This window comes from Siniperca chuatsi, linkage group LG3 (assembly GCF_020085105.1).
Source record: "Siniperca chuatsi isolate FFG_IHB_CAS linkage group LG3, ASM2008510v1, whole genome shotgun sequence".
Classification (NCBI taxonomy): domain Eukaryota; kingdom Metazoa; phylum Chordata; class Actinopteri; order Centrarchiformes; family Sinipercidae; genus Siniperca; species Siniperca chuatsi.
Genome location: NC_058044.1, coordinates 22,446,165 through 22,473,561, shown reverse-complemented (window position 1 = coordinate 22,473,561; position 27,397 = coordinate 22,446,165). Strand labels below are relative to the sequence as shown.

At 39.6% G+C, this 27,397-nt stretch overlaps 1 protein-coding gene across 2 annotated transcripts; it reads left to right on the top strand.

Annotated features, from left to right (window-relative positions):
- The first annotated feature begins 537 nt into the window (after nucleotides 1-537).
- On the top strand, nucleotides 538-27,135 carry smc3 (structural maintenance of chromosomes 3). 2 transcript variants are annotated; one of them, XM_044190173.1, is made up of 29 exons: nucleotides 538-731; nucleotides 1,428-1,503; nucleotides 1,679-1,717; nucleotides 1,821-1,888; nucleotides 2,151-2,222; nucleotides 3,001-3,080; nucleotides 3,181-3,259; nucleotides 3,579-3,696; nucleotides 4,101-4,276; nucleotides 4,645-4,725; nucleotides 5,602-5,766; nucleotides 6,987-7,108; nucleotides 7,566-7,779; nucleotides 8,320-8,423; nucleotides 9,696-9,795; nucleotides 11,205-11,365; nucleotides 11,760-11,901; nucleotides 12,105-12,255; nucleotides 12,800-12,952; nucleotides 15,545-15,696; nucleotides 15,877-16,035; nucleotides 17,244-17,351; nucleotides 17,699-17,807; nucleotides 19,779-20,026; nucleotides 21,653-21,865; nucleotides 23,057-23,248; nucleotides 23,871-24,048; nucleotides 24,429-24,535; nucleotides 25,996-27,135. In XM_044190173.1, the coding sequence occupies exons 1-29, from the start codon at nucleotides 717-719 to the stop codon at nucleotides 26,005-26,007; spliced, it is 3,594 nt and encodes a 1,197-aa protein (XP_044046108.1). In that variant the 5' UTR covers nucleotides 538-716; the 3' UTR covers nucleotides 26,008-27,135. The 2 variants fall into 2 exon arrangements, with proteins under 2 accessions (XP_044046108.1, XP_044046107.1); XM_044190172.1 differs by having other exon boundaries at nucleotides 25,883-27,135.
- Nucleotides 27,136-27,397: the final 262 nt, after the last annotated feature.

The following is a 27,397-nucleotide window of genomic DNA, read 5'->3' as shown; positions in this document are numbered from 1 at the left end:
AACCCCGTGTAATCTAAGCAAACTATGAATGACAACTTGCATGTTGCATTAGATTTTGGAAAACCAGCCACAGGTAAAGAATTTCAGTCGAAATTCACATTAGAAACAGAGTAATGTTGTGCTTTCTAAAGAATAAAGCATATCGTTCGTTAATTATTAGCCTTTTTCGATTAACAATTATCAATAAACAGCATCCTTTTTCGATTAACAAATTTGGTTTCGACTTGACTTCAGCTCATACTCAATGCTATCGAATACAGACCATGGACTGTAGACTCTTTTCTGTCTTTGGCGCCTTGAAGACAGACAGCTAGACTGTACCAACTGTACAAATAGGGAGGTAAAGAAATAGCACACGTGTTAAACTTGCTGTTTACGTACAAATATATAGTGACCAAAGATTGAACATACTGTACTTAAAAGTATGGCATTTTCGCCATAAATCCCGTCTAATCTATTTCACTACCACACATTATTTAGTATATGTTTATTGCTACAACCCTGTTTTCACATAGTGGTATGGTCCATTCTATCCCGCCCCCGCCGCCATTTTCCATGTTATTCTCTTTTGCCACACAGTGTTACACCGATTTTGAATGCATCAATTTTTAACATTTTGCTAAGTTTGGGTTATTAAATTCCCGGCTTCTCCAGTTTAGTGGAGGGGGTGATCTTATCTCCAAATTCAGCAGAGGAGACGCCCTGCTAAGACAGCCATGTACATCAAACAGGTAAGCTAACAGCACCAGACTTGAACGTGTTGCCGACTAACGTTATCACTGGCCTAACGTTAATTTTCTTAACGCTATTCCACTGAATGATTGTGCTCGGGATACCGAGGTTTTCCACAACGTCTAACGTTAATTGGATCGCAGAGCTAAGCGAAATCACACCAAAGGCAGCCATAGCTAGCTTGCTAATGCTAGCAAGGGCTACCTGGATTAATCTTGAATTGAATTGCCCGTCCCCCTTCCCAGTATGCTAAGCTAACGCTAGGCTAACGTTAGGTTAGCGGATTTGTCGCTTTTCTATTAATGTTGTGCAATACCATATTACAGTCGATTTCATCATATGTAAATATGAGCTTTGATACCATTTTGGTTATCTAATTTATGGTTTATCTTGTTAGCAAGCATGCAAACTCGTTAACGTCCTGAATGAAAACTGGCCCATACAGTGGTCGAGGCCCTGTTGGAAATTGTGCCCCGTTTATGATACATTTGATGCTGCGCTTAGCACACAGGTTGAGTCTTAACTTATATTGGATGGCCGATGTAGTAATATTGCTGCATTCATTAATAATCCCTGCCTTGCTACTGAAGTCTCTTCACATAACCTCGTCTAGCTACAGTATGTGGTTAATTGTATTCTGAATAGCAGGGTGTTATGGACTGTGTGCTTACGGTGGTGTCTGGGTTCTTGTGCAGGTCATCATCCAGGGGTTCCGAAGTTACAGGGACCAAACTGTGGTAGACCCGTTTAGTCCAAAGCACAATGTCATTGGTGAGTATGTGCTCACCTCAACTTTTCACTCATGCTTATGTATTACACTGCATTTATTTTTTGTGTAAGTGGGATGTACTTTGAGTACTAAATTAGTGTGCCAAAGACTTGTGTCATGTGGGTTGCTGTGAACATATGTCACCATGTCCTCATTTAGAATTTTTTGTTGTTGCAGTTGGAAGAAACGGGTCAGGAAAAAGTAACTTTTTCTATGGTATGTGAGCCTCAATTAATTTTACCATCCAGCAGTCAAACATTTTTCCCTTCTATGTAGTTATTTTTCGCTGTCTAAAACTGGCTCCACTCTGTTTTCTTAGCCATCCAGTTTGTGCTCAGTGATGAGTTCAGTCACCTGCGACCTGAACAGCGCCTGGCCCTGCTCCATGTAAGTACAGGCAAATGTGAGGCACACTACAGATCCCAGCTACTGTTTTAATAATTCCTCTTTGGTTGTGTAGAAATTTCTTGTTAGACATGCTTACACTGACAAACGCTTGTGTAACTTCCTAACAACTGGTAGATGACAAAAGTCTTTATAGAATTAGATGCAAGTTTGTGTTATAGGAGATTGAAACACAATGAGAAACATTCTAAAAATGTAAAAACATTTAAAGTGTTAATATGTTTTTCCTCTCCTGTCACTGTAGGAGGGAACTGGTCCTCGTGTCATTTCGGCTTTTGTGGAGATTATATTTGACAATTCTGACAACCGGCTGCCGGTAGGAATGACCAACATTTCATATTGATCCTATTACTGTAATCGCAGACACACTAATTGATTCTTTGCAACTTTCAGTAAGCCTCTCAAATAATATCCTGTCTTCTCTGTGTATATGTAATAAGTACTTGGTTGTCGTCTGGATTGGCCGATGTAAGCCTAAATGTCCATATTTTTATATGACCAATTAAACTTTTTACTACTGATGATTGGCTGATAGTGGAATTGGCACTTTTGTGTCCAGCACTTGTGCCAAATGAACCATAGCCTAAAAGTACAACACTTAACTTCCAAATTAGCCACAGGGAAAAAAAAAAAAAGGTTTTTAGGATAGGCAACTTACCCCATTTTACACCAGCATTTGTACCAAGACTGGTACTGGTCCCCAAATGCACATCAATACATGTGGCAAAGCACCAGATATGGCATCACCTTTTTAAAACAAGTTTTCGCAGCATCCTTAGTCCAGGCTGTGAGTGATAGTTACAATGTCATCACTATATTATTTTGTTCAGTTCTTATTGAACTGTTTCCCTAAATTGCTGGCGACTGCTATGACCACTGATTGTAGTCACACTGCCTCCTGTACACACAGTGGTTATTATTCTGATAATGAAGGCTGGATGTTTGCACCACTCTAGAAATCCAAAGATTTTTAGTCATTAACTGGGTGTAAAACTGTAATCATGCAGCCTGGTAATACTGTGACATAACCAGCCAAATCTGCTGCTGTGTGTGTGATTCTCTACTTGACCAGTGATAAATATCTCTCCCTGCAGATCGACAAAGAGGAAGTCTCTCTTCGCCGTGTCATTGGTGCAAAGAAGGACCAGTACTTCTTAGACAAGAAGATGGTGACGTAAGTATTACTGTGGATAAACTGTCCGTAGAATCACAGGAAATAACAACTCTGTGAATTCATGTAATCACTTGTTTGATGGCATCTGTGATTGTTGCAGTAAGAATGATGTCATGAACCTTCTGGAGAGTGCCGGCTTCTCCCGCAGTAACCCCTACTACATCGTCAAGCAGGGAAAGGTGAGAAAGGAGTGGGCGCCACCCTCACACTTGTTTAACACATAATAGTTTATTTTCCAGTGCTGTGTAATTGATTGCAGTATTTAAGTAGGGCTGTAAAAAGAGTGCTAACTGTCCCGAGCTGGATATCTTGGTCTGTTATGTGAAAATCATAACCTGTACAATATCAGCTGATTTAAGGATTAGTGTTAATTTATAAAATCAGAAATTAACATTGGCTAAATTTTATATAAAATGTGTCATTTTTCAGGCAGGAAAATTAAACTACATTGGACAGCAGGGTATTCCATCTCACATGTTATTTCAATGTTTCATGCAGATCAACCAAATGGCCACAGCACCCGACTCCCAGCGCCTGAAGCTGCTGAGAGAGGTGGCAGGGACACGGGTGTATGATGAGCGCAAAGAGGAGAGTATTTCTCTCATGAAGGAGACAGGTATGTTATGTTGGAATTAAAACAAAAATATTTTTGAAAAGGTTTTACAATGTTCATCAATATGTACTTAGTAAGTTTCATGAGCCTTAGGCCAAGTATGTACGGTGCACACTGCACAGAAACAAAAAACATGCGGTTGTTAATTTGGAAAATAAAGTTGTAAATATGACTGTTTTCATCTAGTAGCAGCAATAAGTCTTAATCATGACATTTTAAGTTAGATAATTATGCTATATAACATACCAATAAACGTATATGTACGTGACATTGAACAACATACAATTCCTGCTACACAGCGTTCGCCATTAACTTATCACTTGTATCAAAAACAAAATGCCAGTCCCGGTGTGAAGTTATTAGTGATTTACATTTTTAAAAAACAACCTGATGTGTGTGTTCCTTAGAGGGGAAGCGAGAGAAGATCAATGAGCTGTTGAAGTATATTGAGGAGCGTCTGCACACCCTGGAGGATGAGAAGGAGGAGCTGGCTCAGTACCAGAAGTGGGACAAAATGAGAAGAGCCCTGGAGTACACCATCTACAACCAGGAGCTGAATGAAACCCGCGCCAAACTGGATGAGGTAACAAACTCAAGAAGAAGAAAAAGATGTACTGTGTATACAGAGTAAAAGACATGTTAGACTTTGTAATTGACATCTGTTTTGGTGCCAGGGTGGGAAATTATCACTACCCATAATTCAGAATATTATATAGACAATATGACACAAAACTTTATCTTAATTTGGCTGTGACTAGTTAAACACAATTTTTGATCGCAGATATACGGCAATTTGAAAATTAGAAAGGTAGAAACATTTGTGATCCTTGTTTAAAATACAAATGAATGCAAATAACGACCAGTCACTGTGGCCTGTGTACTATTAATTTTGTTTCCTCCTCTGTTGTGTGTAGCTTCAATACTAAAACTTGATTATTTTGTTTTTTCCAGCTGTCCTCCAAGAGAGAGACCTGTGGAGACAAATCCAGACAGCTGCGTGATGCTCAGCAAGATGCCCGAGACAAAGTAGAGGTAAAGAATTCCACCTTGCAGAAGAAATATTAATATCTGGGATAGGGCTGAACAGTATGCAAAAAACAAAACATATTGCAATTATTTTGATATTGTGATATGAATCACAATTTTAGTGGGAATGGTGGGAATTTTTGCATTTCAACTTCACTGAAAAAATATAAAAAATGATGTGATTTTTGCTGGGGTCTGTACCAAACAAGCATGTTCCTTTATGTCTGGAGAAGATGAGTTGTAGTCCGTTGTATAATATTTAGTGCTTTATTCAAAATCACATGGTAAAATTTCAAATGTTTAGTGTTTGTGTTCAGCAAATCAAACCAAATAGTTAAAAGGTGATTTATTTATTTTAAATTCAGAATTGTCAAATTTTTAAAACAAGATTATTCTTAACTATTTCGCACAGTGACAGATTTGAGTAAGATTGAATTTACTCATCATGCAAGCATGATTTGTGAATCACAGTGTCACTGTAGGAATTTTGTCAGGATGTGGTTGTAAAGAGAGATGATAAATGATGTCACTGAACTTTAATCTAGCCCTTATCTGTGTCACAAAACCTAAACAGAAATAGAATACAGGAACTACTTTTGAATAACATTAGCTTTTCGTCATATGTCATCATGGTATTGCTTATTGTAAGCAGGCTACCTGCTTCTGTCTGTCCACGTATTTAATGAGTACATGAAAACAGATACAAATAAATACATACATAATTAATTGAACATAGAACATATTTAGAGGGCTAATATATTCAACTCCCCTGACAGTATGTGGCCTTGGTAAATAAATGGACAGTCAATTAATCACTGAAGAGGAAGTAAGTTGTTGTATTTACACTTTGCATTTGTCTTTATTTTGGCCCCCTTTCTGTAGGAGACGGAGCGTGTTGTGCGAGAGCTAAAGTCCAAGATCTCTGCCATGAAGGAGGAGAAAGAGCAGCTATCGGCCGAGCGCCAGGAGCAAATCAAGCAGAGGACCAAGCTCGAGCTGAAGGCCAAGGACCTGCAGGACGAGCTGGCAGGCAACAGCGAACAGAGGGTACGGAAGCCTCCCATCTGCGTCACTCTGCACACGTGATGCTGCACCATCAACACTCCCCCTCCCCGTTCCCCTGCACCATCAGTGTATGTAGAGAAGGATGGTAGTTTCTCTTTTCACCCACTCTACTCACCCCTGTTACTAATCGATCAGAGGATGGCAAGTTGTTTTTACTTGATAAATGATTAATTTACAAAATTGTCACTGATGAATTTCCTGTTGATTGACATCAACTAATCAAAAAGCACTGATCCAAATAAAACAGTGATTAAGTCTCATTCCCCACTAAACCAATCAGTTTGGCCTAATGTATAGAGTTGACAGTTTTAGTGCTGAATCTCTCAGTAGAACGTTTGCTGGTCCAACGGGGGGATGAATTGAGAACCAAAACAGAGGAAGCACCAGCCTGTGTATCAGACTCTTTGCCATCAGCTCCGCTATACATCATTCCTGGCACGAGGTTGTGTGTACAGAGCTGGCACGGATCACTCCGTATGGCCTTGTGTTCATTGTGTGTTTGTGTGCACGTGTGAGTATGAAGACGGTAATCATACATAACGGCTTTATTGGCTCAGTCTGTGAGTGAGCCATGATGGGTCCCAGGCAGCATGCTGGCTGTTGGTTGGATTAAGCCCACCTGGCTACGGCTGGCACAGCATCAGCCAAAAGTTATTGGAGCAAAATGAAAAGCAATGGGAGCAGAACTGCGTCACTAGCTGCTGATGGTTCTGATTTGAGTTGGCCTTGACACGAGGGGGAAAGTAGAGGTTTTCGTACCTCTGCTGGTGGGGAGATCCAGGTGAAAACTAAGATTCCTAATGAAGTTGGAGGATAAATGTTTAAGAATGATTTTTAAATCTTGACACAAAGGAGGCATGAATTTTTCAGAATGGGTTTACTTTACACGTTTTTTTGTTTTGTTTTTACTATTACTTACCCTCTACATTTGCTGCATGTTCCCTGGATGCACAGCCTATTAATACTTTTTGAGTGTTGCATGTGTCCAAACTAGGATGTAGTTTCCCTGTAGTATCCCAGTTTATTTACATTTTTGAATAGTAATTACCCCAGTATGAATATGGCATCCGTGCAGCATAGGATATTATTTTCAGCTTATCCAGTTTCCCGCATTCAACTTTCTCTTTTTTCTTCCCCTTCTCATTTCGAAGTTCTACATTTTGAGGATTTTTTTGTAAAATTGCCTGTTCTTGCTCTTCCAGAAACGCCTGCTGAAGGAGCGTCAGAAGCTGTTGGAGAAAATCGAGGAGAAGCAAAAAGAGCTGCAGGAGACTGAACCCAAATTCAACATGGTGAAGGAAAAAGAGGAGCGGGGCATATCCAGGTAGGGATGACTCATTCTCATTTACGGTCCCTCGAGCAGCTGGTAACCAGGCATAACTCGATGAGTCAGTCATCACATTTTGAATACATTTTGATAGCGAGAGATCAAGAGGTGAATGCACATGAAATATTTGTGGATTCTCCTACAAAGTAGTTTGATGCAGGTGTGCTACAAACATTTGGAATCCTAAATTGCAGGAAAGTGATCCTGAGAAAACAGCTTTCAGTCCTTTCTTAATGTTCCTTTGAAGGACCCAAATAAATCACACATGTTCTTCCTTTCAAAACTCTGAAATGAGGAATTGTAAATATATAAATATAAATGTTTAACTGTGCACATGTCTGCATGCACAGTTTGTGGGAAATAAATAGAATCAAGATTGCTCAAAGATGTGGCCTCCTGTGTGAACTTGTGATTTAGTTCAAAAAACTCCTTCTGTGGTTACACCTCCTTCCAGACTGGCCCAGGCAACACAGGAGAGGACAGACCTGTATGCCAAGCAGGGCCGTGGCAGCCAGTTCACCTCCAAGGAGGAAAGGGACAAGTGGATTAAAAAAGAGCTGAAGTCTCTGGACCAGGCCATCAATGATAAAAAGAGGCAGATCGCAGCCATCCACAAAGACCTGGAGGACACAGAGACTAATAAGGAGAAGAACCTCGAGCAGTACAATGTAAGACGACTCAAAACTGTTATACTACTACTGCAGTTCTCCATGAAGAAGATTTGTAGTTCAGTGGGGAGTCTGGTTTTCAGACCCATTTCCAAGATCAGTTTAAGAGGGATTCACAGTTTAAGAATGGTACCTTTTTGTAGCTGTGGTGGAAAATCACTAGTTGTGGGGTGCAATTGAAGCTGAAGGAATGAAAATGCTTCTGTTACTATTAGTACTACTATATTGTGATAATAATAATACTTGTATGTGATGTAATTTTGTTTGTGCTAAAAGTGCTAACCTATTCAGTTCTTTTTAAAAATTACATCCGGTTGCTATTGTGTGTGGGTTTTTTTTTTTTTTTTTAGCTCGATAATTTACTGAAGTTAATTCACATTGTCTGCATTGCAACTGTAAATACTTGGTTTATTTATAGGAACTTTTAAATGCTACTGTATGATGTATTTGTCATTAAATTTCTGTAAAAGCTTTCTGCAGTTTTAATCTAACCTCTTGACAGGTGAGTGTATCTGACCCACTTTCAACTTGTCTCTTTAGAAACTTGATCAAGATCTAAATGAGGTCAAGACCCGCGTTGAGGAACTGGACAAAAAGTATTATGAAGTGAAGAACAGGAAAGATGAGCTGCAGAGTGAAAGAAAGTAAGAACCTTATGTTTCCCTCTAACCTTCCCTCTGACCTCACATCTGGGACTTAATTTAATTTACAGTTCAGCCTTGGCTTGTGCTCATGCTTTGTATTTATGTTGTGTGTTGTTTCACACAGTATAGCATTGTTTGCTTTAGATAAATCTTTGCATGAGTCATGCCTGCATCTTGCATTAAGCTGAAAGGTTGAATTGTTCACCCTTCCTTTAAGGCAATATGCTGTTTCCGCTTGGCAACCTTTAGTTACATACCAGAGTATTGTCTGCTGTGAATGTCACCGGGCCTTCTCTGTCCTCTTAAACAATGAGGTTTATTTATATAACCGAGAGGATGATGCCTCAGGCCTCTTCTGCCAGACACCCTTTTGCTTTTAAAAGGTCCTCCGGGCTGGATGAATTGTGTTAGTGGTTAGTGGTGAACATCTAGTCAAGACAGCTGTTTCCCTGCCTCTTGAAACACAACAAACGGAGAATCACCATTCAAGTCTTCCCAACTGTTAGTTGAGATGACACGCTCAAGGCAAAATGTGTTTTTTTTTTTTTTTTTTTTCATTTAAAATTGAAATTAAAATCCATTAAATTCAGTAACAGGCGCTCATTACCATCACTAAATGAAACAAATGTCATGAATATGTTCGTGTTTGTCTGATATTGAATCCATCGTGCACCCTCCAGTTCACTGATCCATTGTTTAGGTGCAGCGGGTGAAAAGGCAGCATAATGACAGCTTTGATAGAAGGAACATAACAACCAGACCCCACAGCTGCAAGCTATTAGTAGTGTATGATCTAAAAATATGAATAAATTACAAAAAAAAAATAGCCTAATGGTGGAAACAAGAGGGAGACTGTTTGGGCCATTTTATGGTTTTAATTATTTTAATTTCATTATTTAACAAGAATTAAGCAAATCTATGTTTCACTTGAGGATGACAGCAAATAGGACAAAAAAATCAATTATTTGATATAATGTGAAAATCAAGGGAGTGAATACTTTTGTAATTCACTTAATATTGCATGCATATAGTGAAGTTACTATGTGTCTCTCAACTTGAGTTTTTCTTTCTTATAAGAAGTTTGTATTAATTCATAAATTATTTACATCAAAAAGATGTATGAAAGACATAACCATTTTAGTACAGTGTCTAGTTTTGGGGTGTTTTTATCACTGACTGACTTATTTTTCAGTGAGTATCATGGCTGCAGTTTGGTGTTGATTTTTCTGGTGACATAAGTGTAACAGTGTGTGATTCTCTGTGTCTGTCCAGCTACCTGTGGCGTGAGGAGAACGCAGAGCAGCAGGCCCTGGCAGCCAAACGAGAGGACCTGGAGAAGAAACAGCAGCTCCTTCGAGCGGCCACCGGCAAGGTCCGTGTCACTGTGTATGACTGCAGAATTATTGACTTGCTTAACGCAACTACAGGGTACCTTATACTTTCGTCTGGGCACAAGTGAAAGATGTCTGTGAGCACAGAAATGGAAATTCCTTTTCAGAGGATTGAAATTTATGGTACCACATTAATCGTTGTACTTGCATGTGCACACACATTTACCTCCCTTTTTTCTCAGGATGACACTTGTAAGCCAGAGGTAGAACTGCCATGACACACATCTATTAAACCTTTACACATGCACTTACTTGCTGAAGTACTGTGAGAGAGGAAATGGACCGCTCTCTCCAAATAAGCCCACCTGAATACTGCGAAGGACTCACTTTGTGACTCAGCCAGTTGTCAGGATAGGTATATCAAATGGAATCATTCATCTGCCTCGCTACTGGCACCTTATCATAGCTAGCTAAATTTACATATGACTCACTCCTGTCTTCCCTATCCAGTAGCTGACAGTCGTTTCTTCTGGGCAGATACATCAATCAAATATCACTTCTGAATAATGTCTGCTGAGATGAAAGGAGCCTGTTTTGTGACTTCATGGACAAATGTCCTGCATTTATTTTTCTTTCATGAGTCCAGGCTGACTCATCCTGTCTCCGGCCTTTGATGGACTTTATCTATCCTCTCTCACATTTTATATTTATAGTGTACAGTTCATAGTGTTGCACAATATTGACAAAATGCTCTTTCTGGTTTTGTCTATACCTCACAACATGAGCTACAGTATATTTGAAGGTGGCACACAGAAATACATTTCATTGCGGTTTTCTCCAGCATACAACACACATTCTACACAGCACAGAATTTTATCTGTTATGAAATCATTCTGTAACAATGTTCTACTTTAGAAGAGATCATGGCTGCTTTAGTAATTAAAAATGAGATGAGAACATTATAATAAGGATTTGGTATGGTTTTAGGTCTGTTATACTGCTATACGTTATTTTCTACTCTTAAAGGTCCAGTATGTAACATTTAGGAGGAGCTATTGGCAGAAATGGAATATAATATTCACAAGTATGTTTTCATTAGTGCATAATCGCCTGAAAATAAGAATTGTTGTGTTTTCATCACCTTTAGAATAAGCCGTTTTTATCTACATAGGAAGCGGGTCCCCTTCCACGGAGGTCGCCATGTTGTTACCGCCATGTTTCTACAGTAGCCCAGAACAGACAAACAAATCACTGGCTTTAGATAGGGCCTTTCGCGACCACCATAGTTTCTCCTGTATGGTCGGAACGGGAGGATGATCCAAGCAGTATTCATATGGTTGCAAACTATAATTTCAACGATTTCAAATGATTGATTAGTATTTTTTTTTCTCCTTTTTTTGTAATTTATGTGTGACTCATTATTCCTCTTCTTTCTCTTGTGGTCCTCCAGGCTATTCTGAACGGCATTGACAGCATCAACAAAGTCCTTGAGCATTTCCGTCGGAAGGGCATCAACCAGCACGTCATCAATGGTTACCACGGCATCGTCATGAACAACTTTGAGTGTGAGCCCGCCTTTTACACCTGTGTAGAGGTGACTGCTGGTACCAGGTGAGGGCTGCTTTGTACATTTTCACTGCTAGCTCCTTGTGTTGTTTTCAATGAAAATGTCACTACCAAACGTTTGTGATGGTTTGGAAAGTTTTGCAACAAAACACACGTAGTCTGATTTAAAAGCAACTGTGGCTCCACCTCCTGCGTGCTGATACAAATGTGTCCTGTGGATATAAGGAGCAGGGTGTTGCTCTCTGTTGCATGGGAAGCCAACAGACCAGTTAAAATATTCAGAGTGCTTGAAATATTGTGTAGATGTTGTGTATATATATTTTGTACAGTGAATGTTTTCACAGATATTTGTCGGTTGTTTACAATGATTAATTTGTAGTTAGTGACAATGTTGCAAACCCATCCACTCTGTCTGCCTACCTGCTCTCATGTTTTCCAGACTGTTCTACCACATTGTGGAGACTGACGAAGTCAGCACAAAAATACTAATGGAGTTCAACAAAATGAACCTGCCTGGAGAAGTCACATTCCTACCCCTGAGCAAGCTGGACGTCAGGGACACTGCCTACCCAGAGACCAACGTAAGGAACATGCATAAATTGCATCTGAAACTTTGTAGATAGTAAATTTAGACCCTTACAGCAAATGGGTGTAACTAACTCTGGAACAGTTAACATAAAATATACTGTATTCATGTATGTTGATTTTGCTACCTTGAGGTGTAACTACCATGGCGTGTAGTATTTGCCACTGTGTTCATACCAGCATGTTTTTGCCCCATAAGGATGCTATCCCCATGATCAGCAAGCTGCGCTACAGCAACAACTTTGACAAGGCCTTCAAGCATGTGTTTGGAAAGACCCTGATTTGTCGCAGCATGGAAGTGTCCACCCAGCTGGCCAGAGCTTTCACCATGGACTGTATAACTCTGGAAGGTAAGCTGACCCTGGATACAGAATACAGTATATACCATTAACACAAGAACATAAAAGGAAGGTGGCAGCTCTCACAAAAAAACATAGCGTTTTAGACTGAAAGTGAGTCAGCAATCATCTGTTGAAACAAAAATATGTATGAAAAGCATCCATTGTCAGAAAAAGTAGCTAATACTTCAATTTGTACTGTGTAATGGACAATTCTATTAGGTAAAACCTATTTTCTAGAGGGCCCAAATCTAAATACAGGCTGTGGAACAAGTGTTATTTGAACTATCCACCCTGTCTGAATCATACTCTCAGTTAAACTATCTGCCCCTTAGTAGATGTTAAGAGGTTTGGCAGTGTCTTCTGACGGCACACTAAATCAGGATCTTTGACTCGCCTTTGTAATGCTAAACTGGATGCTTGTTCATTTTTTAGCATGTTTGTAGCATGAATTACATTTTTAGGACTATGTGTCACAGTAATTCCAGTACTGTAGTACTGTACTCCAAAAGCCTTTTATCTCATTTATGCAGTGCATTGTGTTGTGACCTCCTAGGTGACCAGGTGAGCCATCGTGGAGCTCTGACAGGAGGCTACTACGATACCAGAAAGTCTCGTCTGGAGCTGCAGAAGGACATGAGGAAGGCTGAGGAGGAACTGGGCGAGCTAGAGGCCAAGCTCAATGAGAACCTGCGCAGGAACATTGAACATATCCTTTCTATTAAAACATATAATGGACATTTTTTGTTCCATGTGCTCTCCATTGGGAAGTCAGAACCCATAATTGAAATAATTTTCATTGTGAGATTTGTATTAGTTTTAAAAAGTGCCTGTAGGCTAACTGTGCTGCAGTATTACTGACAATGAAAATCTGTGGACATTTCAATGTAGGTCTTACTCATTCTCTCTCTGTTGGATGATGGGCTGAGTTTGGGCTTATTTTACTCAGGAGTGAGTCATGCAGTTTCTTTAAAAGCTTCACCAAATGATCACTTCATCAGAGAGACAACCCCCCCCCGTAAGATATATTGATGTGTGAAATGTGTTGAGTCACATGAATACCAAACAGTTATTATGTCATCCCACTGAGTATACAGGAAGGAGGACATGACATGAAAATGGTTGTACATTTGAAAATGAGTTATTTACCTTTTTAATTCAACTAAACAGACTTCATCCCCAATTAGTTTTATGATATTCAGAAACATTGGATAACAGTCAGAAGTCAGTTTCTCATAACAGTTCCAGGAGTGTGTTTCAGTTTTCGCCTATTTTTCTGAAATGTTAAAGGTGGGGTATGCGATTCTGGAGAAATTCAATACCATGGCAAATACCATAATATAGAGTGAACAACGACACAGCAAGTAATATAACTAACGTTAACTAGGTTGTGGGTTAGCAAACTGCCCCTACAGTTGCTGCTGCGAAGCTAACAGCCAGAGAGGATGAAACAGTTTCCCAGAGCCAGCAAACCAGCTCCAGTTCAAACTAGTTTTTCCAAATTAGTTTTCCCGTTGACATATTTTAAAATTTTCATAAAATGACATATTTACATATATTTTATGGACAGCAGGCAGAACAAGGCAAGTTGTAGCTTGCTGGTGTCTATAGAGTATACTGAAATAAAACAGCAGGTGTGATAAACTATAGGCACTTGTGATATTGGCATCCTGGAGAAACGGAGGAGGAAACATCATGGTCATGTGCAGTCAATATTTTGGTATTTTCAATTTCCACTCGGTAACAGTCTAAAAAGACAACCTTCGCACCATCAGCTCCTGTTGATATAAACATATTTTAATTAATATGCCGCAGTGCATAGGAGACTTTCCTCTGTCTAGGAACTCTATTGAAAGAAGTTATAACACCCTTGCGTGCAGCCCTCACTCAATTACAGTGTGATGTCACATGGCTGAGCCTGTATTTTTAATGTGGATTAAATCCATCTCGGTTATGTAGCTACCTCAGCCAGCAGGATGTTGACTCGAATGTAATGAGAGGGTCTAATCAGGTCAAGAAGGATTAGTGTATGTTAGGTCATATCGGCCAGAGCCATGACTAACTGTTGGACAGCCCATGAAGGCAAATCAGGCGGATCAGAGAGGATTTGTGTTTGCGTGTACAGTATGTTTATGGATATGGTCACTTCCGCCCAGGTATGATTATCTGTGTGTTTGCACACCTGTATGATTGTGTGCGGCTTCTCAAAGTCAGTACTGTGTATGTGGGTTAATATGTGCACTTGGCGGTTACGTATATGTGTGAGTAGGCAGGGGAAACAGATGACTGAGCCTATGACATGGCGCTCGTCCTTCACTCCTGCAGCGGTGAGTCAGAGGAACAGATCAATTATTTAAACACCTCTTGTTGTTCACTCTCCACCTCTGTCCTGTCGATAAGCATGACAGTTTTTCTGTTTTAAGCTGCTGTCTATTTTTTTTTTTTGCCACCAGCACCACATTGCTGTGGAAGTATTGCGGTCAAGCAGTTAAGTGCACTTGCATTGTGACTGCTCATAACTGCTACAACTCTTATTGACTTGGTTATGTGAAATGCACCTGACTTATATTTATTCAGAAGAGTTGAAGTTGTCATCACAGAGATTAATGCAGGTTTCTTTTTTTTAATCATTTAATTCAGGGCAGTTAGTAGCCTGATGTCAGCTGTTCCCATTCAAGAAAAGTATCGGATGGTCTTAAACCATCTATTTTCTCCATCTGCTCTGGGCAACAGTCAGGGCAGTCCTCTAACTTTGAGTAGCCCTTTCTAAATCAGCTGATTGATTGGCTTCAGTGTATATTGAGTCCTGTTAAACCTCAAAGGCCTGAAGGAGTGTTGTAGTCCTGGAAGATCAATAAGCCTGTCTGTTAAATTAGCTTAATGATGAGTATGTGCAGCCCTCCTTAATCCTCCGCCTTAATATTAATGATGACACAGTCTTCCCTTGGAGGCCCAATCACATTACTGGAGCACTCTGAGTTGCACTAAAAAGCCTACAAGCTGTCCAGTGACCTTTTTATTTGCTAATGAGAACAGCCTCTACAAATGATCTCTTCTGTTTTTTGTTCATTAGTGTATAATGCTTTTTTGTCCTACACTATACTGAGGGGAAAGACAGTATGCAGTTTCAGCAGTGCGAGTCTTGCATAAGGTGAATGCAATGTGCCCTCACACTACTAGGCAGTACAACAGAGGTAATATGGACAGCTGTAGACACTGGGTACACCGAGTACATGAGAGAGAATGAAAATGCTCATCCGTAATAAACACTGGTTTATACGTCCTTAATCGCTGCCTCCACGCATCAACAATGAGATCGACCAACTGATGAACCAGATGCAGCAGATCGAGACACAACAGAGGAAGTTTAAGGCATCCAGAGACAGTATTCTGTCAGAGATGAAGATGCTGAAGGAGAAGAGGCAGCAGTCAGAGAAGACGTTCATGCCCAAGGTGATCATATACTGACTTTATCACAATATCATAATTTAAACTTGTGTACAAGCCCAGAGTTCAAGGTCACTAAGACCTAACTGAATTGAACATTTTTCATGGTTTTGCATGATCTATGACTGGAGTTCTGCTGTTCCCAGCTCACAGTCTGTTTGTACTATCCACTGATATCCTCTCCAGCAACGCAGTCTCCAAAGTCTGGAGGCCAGCCTCCATGCCATGGAGTCCACCAGGGAGTCACTGAAGGCCGAGCTGGGTACAGATCTGCTCTCTCAGCTCAGCTTGGAGGACCAGAGGCGTGTCGATGACCTCAACGATGAGATCCGTCAACTCCAGCAGGTCAGCAAGAGGATTGGACAGAGACATGTGATGCAGTGACTAACTGCTCACAGAAGTCCTTGGACCATTCATTTTAAAACCAACCTCAAAAACCTTTTGAGTAGGATTAGTCTTGATCAATACTTTCACATGCTGCTTGCACAGTTGATATATTTTTACATTTATTTCTGAGATAAATTATCCACTATGATAAAACATTGTAGATTCACAGTACAGATCTCTTTTTTTATTTTTTATTTTAGGCTCCTCGTTTGGATTTATTCTGAACTAAGTTGTCCACACCTTTGTTATATTTATGATATTAAGAAACAGTGCTACTCCTTTATTCATGTTTGCAAAATTGACAAAAATCCGGATTTGTCGTGAATGTTTTTATCACAGATTTATGTTTTGTTTTTGATTTTGATTGACTTTTTCTTTTAATCACTTTCTAGATTTGAAAACTTACATGAAAAAAAAATTTGATAATTTGAATTTTATGACATTTCAATTATATGGCGCAATGTTTGATTTTAATTCAGCTATTTGAATGATGGATCTGTCTTTTCTATTAGTTCCCCCACAGATTGAATCAGACACCTTTTGGAATAGCACTGTTAAGCTGAAATAGTGCATGCATACGCATCCCTCCACCTGCTTATATGTAGTTCAGAGTATACGCCTGGTTTCTCTTTTTCCCCTCCCTCACCGCCTCCTGCTAGTGTATTCAAATGACCTGACTGAGGTGAGAGTAGCAGGCAGCAGCTGTGTGTGGGATGTTCCTGTGATCCAGCGTTGCCTCCTTTCTCTTTCACTGCCAGCTGCTCTCAGCTCTCACCTAAATGAACTATCAGCCACTTCCTGATATCGCTGCGCAACAACTCTGCCCCCACAACACAGAGCTTTTCATGTATGGTTCTGCAGTGTTGGCGGTTGTCAAATGATATTGCTTGCGACATAACACGCGATGCCACAAGATGCCAAAGGAAGATATTATTCAAAATTGACTTTTAGATATATTATTGCTAACATTACTCACATTTCTAGCACTCTGATGGCATTATTCTATGCATCAGATTTCTTTCATCTGATACACAGAGCAAGAGAAAACTGTTAAGAGCTTTTAGATATTGAGTTGCTGTGAATGTAGTATTGTCTTGTTTGTCTGCACTTTGCAAAGATCTAACAAGAGTTACTGTTTGTGTGTTGATCCCTCTATCCATCCAAAGGACAACAGACAGTTGTTGAATGAGAGGATCAAGCTGGAGGGCATCATGACCAGAGTGGAAACATATCTAAACGAGAACTTAAGGAAGCGTCTCGACCAAGTGGAGCAGGTACGCTGTCCCTTTAAACTCCCTAGAAAGCTGTCATAAGTCTCATTGTACGGCTCTGCATACAGAATATTTTTCTATAACTTAAAGTAAGATTTATATATAACTGCTGCTTTGTTCTGTTTTGTTATTCTTAAAGTAAATTATACATCATTACTTGCATAACCAGAAAGTTCAAGGTTTTTGTTTGCAGCTGTCATATGATTCAATTAATGTAATGTGTTGAAATTATGTGCTGTTGTAAATGGAGAGTCTTGGATTCAATGCTTTCATTCATACAAGTCTGAAGAGGGGTGATTGAATTTGCATGACCCTCTTTTTTTGATGTGGCCTAATTTGCATTGACACAGGAGCTAAACGAGCTGCGAGAGACTGAGGGAGGCACAGTGCTCACAGCCACAACATCTGAGCTGGACGGCATCAACAAACGTGTCAAAGACACTTTGGCTCGATCAGAAGGTACACATTGTACTAAAGACACAACACTGGGATGGTGGTGGTAGCCTAACGTTTAGAGAAGCCAGTTCGTAACCACAGGGTGAACTGTCAAAGTCCACACAAGCTGGAAAGCGATTTAAAAAAACAAAACAAAAAAAAACAACAACACTTTTCTCTCAGAGCCCTTAAACAAAACATAAACCCCAGTTCCCAGCTGATCAGAAGCCAGCATTGGTTTATTGTTGGTGATGGTTCCCATTCAAAATTGTATGCCTCAGTTAAATGTGAATATGTATCTTCAAGACATAAAGTTGGTTTAAAAAAACAAACAAAAAAACAAACACTGCTGAAACAGTGGGTGACACCAAACATATTTGGAGTTGTCCATTTAAACTAATATATATATATATATATATATATATATATATATATATATATATATATTAAATTCAACATTTCCCACTATGGTTTGTAGCAAAGACCAACAATGATACAGTGAAAGATTAGAACGTCGTCTGACCAATATCGTCGTGTACCAGTATTTTTAGCTGTTTTTTTTTTTTTTTTTTTTCTGATAAGATCATCACATACATACACATAACATCTTTGGGGAAAATGTATTTGACGTGTTCTTTATATACCTTCTTTGAAATCACTACATGTGAGTTGAAAAGGAATGTTTTTTTCTAAATAACTTAGACATCATATTAAAATATTCTGATGATACAAAGTTGGTACATTTCGTTTATTTCGGAAGATATTATACTGGTTATAAAAAAAAATATATTAAAAAATCAGAGGGTGTCAATAATGTTGACCAGAGGTAAATGTTCTGGTGGTGCAATGACTCAGACGAGGTTGATAGAAAGCACTTGTTCCTGAATAGAATTAATTTGCATGGATTCATATTTAATCAGTCACTAATTTATTGAAGACAAATTTACAGCATGGCCTTATTCTTAAGTAGTCATTATATTCAATCCTTTGTTCTAAACTCTTTGCATGTCAATTTTCCATTTATGATTCAGTGAACAATCGGATTTTCTTTTGTCCCTCTTTGTGGGAGAAATAGCCTCCACATTGGTAGGTTGTTGATGAAGGCTGTAAAGCTAAATGGAGTAATTGTAGCTGCTGAATGACGATGAAACTCATACATGTGGGGGTATATTTGTCTGTTGAATATATTATATAGGCTTATAATATTTGAAAGAATATATTACCCTATTTCTAGTAGGTTATTACTTATTTCACCATTTTATTTCTACTTAATTCTCCACCTTATTTTAGTGTTTACTCACACATATACACACACACACCTACACCTGTCCTGTCTCACCGGCTTTCCCTGCCTCCCTCTTTCTGTTTCTCTCTCCTTGTATGTGTTAGCCCTGTTCACTTTCTTCGTCAGCAGTTTTATGAAGTCACCCAAAAAACACAACTCACGTTTTGCTTTTTTTTCACCTGCAGTTCCGTTTTCACAACAGCAGGTGAGTCGCCTGTGGAGGAGGCTTGTTATTATCAAAACGATCAAAACCAACTTGGTACCGAACAACATCGGCACCAACAGGTGCACTTACAAGCTTTTACAAAACAACGGCATAACAAGAGTCTCTCTCTAGTCTAAAAATATATATACTAAAATGCGTTAATATCTACAAGGCAAAAATGTATTGAATAAAAAAACTTCACTCGCTCTCTGCTCGTACATCTTGGCTCCCGTGGCAGCTTGACTTCCTCTCCTCACCTCTTGCCGTCGCTTTCTCTCGTTTGTGTGTATGTGTGTAGATCAATGGATGAGCAGAGGCAGTTGTTGAGGTCGAGAAATATTCAGAGATGTGTGGTCTTTCTGCACCATTTGTGTGAGGGGTGGCACTTGATGCGCCACGGTGGCGAGTGTTTTCTCCACTTAACTATGCACTAATGTCTCATCTGGAATGAAACCCATCACTTCTGCTGCACCACCCTTACCATGCCCTCCCATGTCTTTCCCAGATCTGGATTCTCTGGTTGACAAGACAGAGGGGGAGATCAAGGACCACATAAAGAGCATGGAGCGCTGGAAGAACATTGAGAAGGAGCAGAATGACGCCATCAACCACGACACCAAGGAGCTGGAGAAGATGACCAACAGGCAGGGCATGCTGCTCAAGAAGAAAGAGGAGTGCATGAAGAAGATCAGAGAGCTTGGCTCACTGCCTCAGGAGGCCTTTGAGAAGTACCAGACCCTCACACTCAAACAGGTACACACACAAACACACGTTTGTTTCACTGTCCCCATGGAGACAGTTGTTGCCATAATGCCCTCCCTAACCCTAACCGTAGCCTAATTGTAACCTGTACCCTAAAACCACGGTGACTCAAGTCCCCATGTCCTCTTAAAGGTAAGTATGTCTTAAAGGTGCCCCTATGAACATTGCAACATGATTTGCTTGCTAGAATCATTCCTCCTGTTTAAAGAGCCGTTAAACCAAAACAATGAGCTGAAAGATGCTGAAATGCTCCGTAGAGCTGAGGGGAAACTGCAGAGGGGTGATAATTCTCTGTGGGATCGTTACATTACACATAATCATTTGAGCAATTGTTGATATAATAAAAATTAGGGCAGCTTTAAGGTGTTAGGTGCTATGAAGGAGAAAGATTAGAGTGCCAGAAGTTTAGAAAGCCAGTCCTGGCTTCCGCTTTGTAGTCCAAAAGTTGTAGTCCCCTTAACCCTCTTGTTACCACAGCAACATGAACGTTGATAATCTGTTTGACTTCACATTGACACTAAAGCCATAACAACAGCAACACTAACAATAACTAAGTAGGTCTACTGAAGGCCATTTTTTCTGTGCAGCCTATCTTACTCCCTGAGCCAAACGTATGTGTGCACATATACACACACAGATAGATCCAGGTCTCATAAGGAATATGGCCTGAGGCCATCACATTCCACCTACTCACCAGTGACTCAGACACTAGTTAGTGCTCTGTCTCTGTGCTCCCAGAGGCAGCTGGCTGAAAAATCAGACTGAGTTGAGCGGACTTGGTTGCATCTTTCATAAGTGTCTGAGTATGTACAGAGTGTGTGTGTCATCTCCCCTCCTCGACAGTGCTGAAAATAGCCTCACACTTTCGCATAAACACTCCACATAGTTAATCTTTCGCCACAGGACTCTGCTCGGGGGCAAGATGGTGCCATTGATTGCAGAAGTGGATGAGAGGGCCAAGTAATAATGGCACTTGCTCATGTTCCTTCGGTCATTAGTGATTCAGATGGATGAATTTATAGTTTGAGAGTTTGGAGAGTGCATGTCACTTTTGAGCCAGACTAAGCTTCTTCTTAATTAATTAGGTCATGTCATCTTCAGACATGAATAGAACCTGGCAAAGCACTTTTACAGACTTGTTCTGAGATGCATAATTGATCTGATTTTATGTCCCTGTTTAAGTCAACAAGTGGTATCAATAGACACGCTTACTAACAGGGATTCGAAACTTTAGATGGGAATCTTTAAATCAAGCGTGCATGTTTTTTCCCTATACCAATCCCTCTCCATGTGTATATCTTAAAACATTATATAATTAAGGATGATAATGATGATGATTTTAGTTTTTTATAGTGTATTTTAAAACCTCTTTACCAGGGAAAAATGAACAAATTATGTAGAGCAACCCAAACAAAATACATAACAGTCTTACAAATATAGATAAGAATGGAATAAATACTAATTAAATCATTAATATACTTTAAAGCCTCATTATAGACACGACTCTGAAAACAAGTGTCTTTTGAGAAGTATTTTTAAAGATACTGACAGACTGCCAGCCTGACTTCACCCAGAGCTAATGGTGATTTTAATCTTTCCTTTTTTCCTCTTCAACAGTTGTTTCGAAAACTCGAGCAGTGCAACACAGAGCTGAAGAAGTACAGTCATGTCAACAAGAAAGCTCTGGACCAGTTTGTCAACTTCTCTGAGCAGAAGGAAAAGCTAATCAAGCGTCAGGATGAGTTGGACCGTGGCTACAAATCCATCATGGAGCTCATGAACGTCCTGGAGCTGCGCAAGTATGAGGCCATCCAGCTCACCTTCAAACAGGTACGTGGCACGTCAGACCCTGTTCAAAGTGTCCAGACATACATGCATCCATCCATTGACATCAGTGTAATATATCAGTCAGCTAATGAGTATTGGGTACTCCTTGCTTGACGAGATCAGTCTGGTTTTGTCACAGCAATTTTTTTGTGATTGGTACCAGACTTTCTGTGTCTGTAAACTGGGTTCCTGAAGATGCCTTATTGAATATTTCTTACACATGCAAGTTTTTTTTTTAATCCCCTTGGCTGTGGACTACAGTGGCACTCTGGCATAAGATATAAGAGTCGGTGCAATCCCGTATTGCCTGAAAATATGACCAGTAGGGTTAAAATTGGGCAATATCATACCAGTGTAAAAGAGAATTAGTGGCGGCCAGTTTTCAGTTTGCCAGTCAGCATCTTATATGGAAGCTTTCAATGATCCAGCTGTTGCAGAACATAATGCCATACTGTTTAGCAGTAACACAGGTACTACTAAAACTGTGATTTTTTTTTTTTTTTTTTTTTTTTTTGAAATCTGCATTTGCACTTAGCTGCACAGTTAATAATATAAAAGGGAAACTCTACAGGTGGAAACTACTACTTTGTGTTTTACAAGCTATCAGCCTTTCTTTAGATCAATACCCATCCATCCATCCATTTTCTACCGCTTGGTCCCGTTAGGGGGTCACGGGTGACTGGAGCCTATCCCAGTGACTTTGGGCCTTAGGCAGGGTACACCCTGGACAGTGGCCAACCTGCATGCAGGGCTAACACAGACACAGACAAGGACAGACAACCATTCACTCTCACTCAGGCAATTTTAGAGTTATCAATTAACCTACACATGCATGTCTTTGGACGGTGGGAGGAAGCCGGAGAACCCGGAGAGAACCCACAGTAACACGGGGAGGACATGCAGACTCCACCCAGAGAGATTGTGTGATGTTGGTCTGGTCCGGGAATCGATCCCACGAACCCACGATCTCCTTATTGGGAGGCAGGAGCTTTAGCCGCTCTGCCACCGTGCACCCCTAGATCAATACCATTATAAAAATTTGAAGTAATTGTTTATTAGTCGAAAAAAATTACTTCTTTCTTTTAGTTGTGCTTTTAGAAATCAGTAATATTTTTCTTCAGCTTCACATTAGATGCACATTTTCTAATGTGACTAATGTTCACTCCTTTTCTTGACACATTTTCTGCCCCTCAGGTGTCAAAGAACTTCAGTGAAGTTTTCCAGAAGCTGGTGCCGGGTGGCAAAGCTACATTGGTGATGAAGAAGGGAGATGCTGAAGGCAGCCAGTCTCAAGATGAGGGTGAGGGCGGTGCAGACAGTGAGAGGGGCTCCGGTTCACAGAGCAGCGTTCCCTCAGTGGACCAGTTCACTGGAGTCGGCATCAGGGTGAGAGTCTTTTTCAGTAGTTCATTTTATCCCTTTTGACTGAGAATGCTTTCCCTTTTCCAATAGTTAAACAATGTAATTTCTTAAGCTATATATTTTATTATTTATTATCAAAGGTGTTGACGTTAAGTTTTTAAACTCAATATATTATAGTTTAATCTAATGTAAAAGATTAAGAAAATGCAGTGAGCAAAAACTCTCATGCATTTCTAGAATTATTCACATTATATAATCCACACTCAGCTATGATGAGCATTACAATGATCTCCTTCTAGTTTTTTTGTGTCACCATGTGCCCTTAGTGTATGAGAGCTCCCTTGAGTTTTTGTCTGGAAACATGTGAATGTGTATTTCTGGGTACGTATCCTTGGATAACTGGTCCATCCTCACAAAGCAGAACCACGGTGAAGTTGGTCATGTAATACCCGATTCTCTTCACTCTAAATGTATCTGTATCATTATCAAAGCTTTCTTAACAGCACAGAAGCATTCTGGTCATCTGTTGGATCATCTGTCTTCCCAAAACAAAGACTCTAATAATAATTAACCATCAAGTGAAAATAACAGATTTCTCTGTGTTTCTGCCTCGGGTCTAATACACAACCTCCCCTGTGCTGTGTAGGTGTCGTTCACAGGGAAGCAGGGTGAGATGAGAGAGATGCAGCAGCTGTCTGGAGGTCAGAAGTCTCTGGTGGCTCTGGCCCTGATATTTGCCATCCAAAAGTGCGACCCTGCTCCTTTTTACCTGTTTGATGAGATCGACCAGGCCCTCGATGCCCAGCACAGGAAGGCTGTCTCAGGTAAAGTGCTACTATAAATATAGGTAGAGAGGGACTTAAGTGAATCCCATACATGAATTAATTTCACTGAGTAGCAAGAAAAATAGAAACTTCTGTACAGTTTTATACAATCTATATCATATACTACAGTAAATATTATCTTCATGAATCTTAAAATGATCAGTGTTGTCATTGTGTCAGACCTATGTTGATTTGAAATGTATGGCTGCAGTTTGTGGTGGAGTTGTATTGGATACATATTTTTTATTTTAATAAAAATCACTAATGATCGTAATGGTTTCCATTCTTTGTGAGAAAATTAGGACTCATCCTTCAATCTTTCAGCCTTAGCAAATGCAAGAAAGTCATAATCACCATCTTTGTTTGCGTGTCCATTTCAGACATGATCGTCGAGCTGGCAGGCCACGCCCAGTTCATCACCACCACCTTCAGGCCTGAGCTGCTCGAGTCCGCTGACAAGTTCTACGGTGTCAAATTCAGAAACAAGGTGAGTCTTCTGTCAAAAGGGCAGGATTTGTCCACAAGGATCATTCAAGTTTAAATTAATCTGAAGAGGTTTTCTCACAGACAGGCTGTGGGGGATCTTATTTTGCAGATTGTGCTGTTTTTAAGATTTAACAAGCAATATACAATAAGCAATAGTTTAGGAGAACCAGCTCAACAGTGCATGTGCAGCAGAAAATATCCAACTGAACATGAAAATCTCTTATTGATTTGCAAAGCAAAATGTAATGGTAGTTAACAATACTGTATGTTGTAAATATCACATTTATCCTGCATAACACTAAAATAAATGTCCATTAGTGCTGTTCTCTGACTTCTGAGATTTGGGGCATGTAACGAGCGAAAGATAACTTCATTATTAGGGACATGGATCGACAGGGACTCGTTGTCATGATCCGGACAGACTGCCGTCATTTTATCTTTTTCATGATATCAACAACGAATTTAACCTGCTGAAGTGTTGTCTGTGTAACCACAGCCTGATACACGTTGTGCTTCTGTGCCATGTTAACTCCACTTTTGTCCAAAAACCATTAAAAACCATATTGTTACGTTAGCTGACATAATCTGTACCTGCTTCTAAGCATGAGATCGAACATGCAGCTGCAGAGCTCTTTGGGTTAATGCTGAATTATGCTGGGAAGTTTAATTTCTAACATAATGATGTGTTTCAAAAAGATCAGATCAGTAGTGTCTGTGATGGGCAAGTCAAAATGTGTGTGTAGTGAGAGTTGCGTAGTGTGGCAAACAAAAACAGCTGACTTTACTACCAAATTAATTCCAAAATAGCACCAGACCCTGAATTTAAAAAGGTTCTACTCCAGTCAGCCAGTGAATCATCATCATCATCATCATCATCGTTGTCGTCCTTCTTGAGTCTTGATGTCAAAAGAGAAATGTCAAATTAATTGTGATATATAACAGAAACAAAGCAAGTTCTCCACAGTTCTGTTGTCACAGAAACAAGCATCTTCACAGGAAGGTCATTATTTCCTTCGGCAGTGAACAGACCGGCTCCCACAACTTTCCAGGCGAAGTGGTGGCTGGTGTTAATTTCTCTTGTTGCTGTTACTGATTCTGCTTTAAGTCCACTGTTTTCTGTTGACTCCTTCACACTTTCCCCCTGTAGACCAGGTTTGTTTTCTGCTGAGCTGCCTTAGTGAAAACAAAATATTTCCTCTTTATTTTTTGAGGTTTCATAACATAAATGATTACTGCTTAGTCAGAGCAGCTAAAATGAAGGCATTGATTGGTCATTAACTGTGTGTGTGTGTGTGTGTGTGTGTGTGTGTGCGCGCACATGTGTGTGTGCACATGTGTGTGTTTTTAGGTGAGTCACATTGATGTGATCACAGCGGAGCAGGCCAAAGACTTTGTGGAGGATGACACCACCCATGGTTAATGGTCTTCGGCTCTTCATCATCCTCCTCCCCCCCTCTACAGTGCACTGCGTAGGTTGAAGCCTTCCACAACAGGGCCCAAAGACAGAAATATCTCAATCCACCAGCCTTTTTTAGTCCTTCTGTTAGAAATAAACAGTGCAGCAAGTCAAAACTCTGAAGTAATTATTTGTAAGAAATTGAATTGGATATGTTGTTTTGGTAACACATTTACTGTTTACTTTTGACATCATTTTAGGCTGATAAAATTTGAAAAAAAATGTGGTTTTAATTCAAATCTGCGAGCAGAGGACATTTTTGTTTTGTCACATTTTCCTGCTTTGCCGTGTATCGGCCGCACTGGATCCGACAACTTACAAAAGTGTAGCTCTTACACACTGAAAGAAATCCTCGTTTTGTCTGAAGAGAGCACTTGTTACCTTTTGTGTTAATGTTGAATTTTTCCAACAAACAATAGTTTTGAGCTGAGTTTTGGTAATTTGTCATTTGAAATGGGAAGTGCTAGAGACACTCTTAAAGGTAACAAACCTTCAGGACCTTTTCAGGAAGCAAATCATCTTGTGTACATTTGAGTTTTGATATGACTTAGATGAAGATTGTTAAATTGAAACCTTTAAAGCTCAGTGGAGATGGGAGGGTCTTAAACTGATCTGGATGTTTGTTTTTGTTGCCACCCTTTGTTCACTCTGCGGTTTCTGTAATGTATACTCTTTGTACTAACTTGTATCTGTCATAACCAGCCACGTGGCTTAAAATGTTTGAAGGTTGTGGTTCCTTTTTATGGTTGTTACTGTACTGTGTAATTTACTTTTTTTTTTTTAAGTCATTTAAGTATATGAAGTTTAATTCTAAAACACCAGATATCCATTTTGGAAATCAACACAGCTCCCTGAATTTGATCAGTTGATATTTAAAAAACACAAGTGATTCAGTGGTAGATTACCATATCTATTTGGGTCCTGAAATGACTCATAACTTCAGAAGTAAGCCAAATTGCGCTTTTGGGGAATGACAAGTTCTATTGTTTATCTTTTGTTTATTTCCTTACTGGATTTATTGTTTGGGATTGAGCTTCTCATATGTTGTACCTAGTTTAAAGTATACTTTATAAATGTTTTGGTTCCTTTTTATGTAATTAGAAAACTTACAAAAAATAATAAAAGATTTAAAAATACAAACTGTATGACAGTGTCAGTGTTCATCCCACTTAATAAGACCACTAGGTGGTGCTGTGTCACTGATACCTGACATCCTCACATGGTTGAAGCAGTATTTATACAGAGAAAAGGTCTGTCTTAAGGTGGAAACGAGTATTGTAGTGTTACATGATTGAGTTACTTTTATGTTACATTATGTTTCTCAACATTTTATCCAAAGTACAGCAATTTGTGAGAAGTTGAAGCCAAATTTACTGCATAATTATTAGTTAATCTAAAATTGTGTTG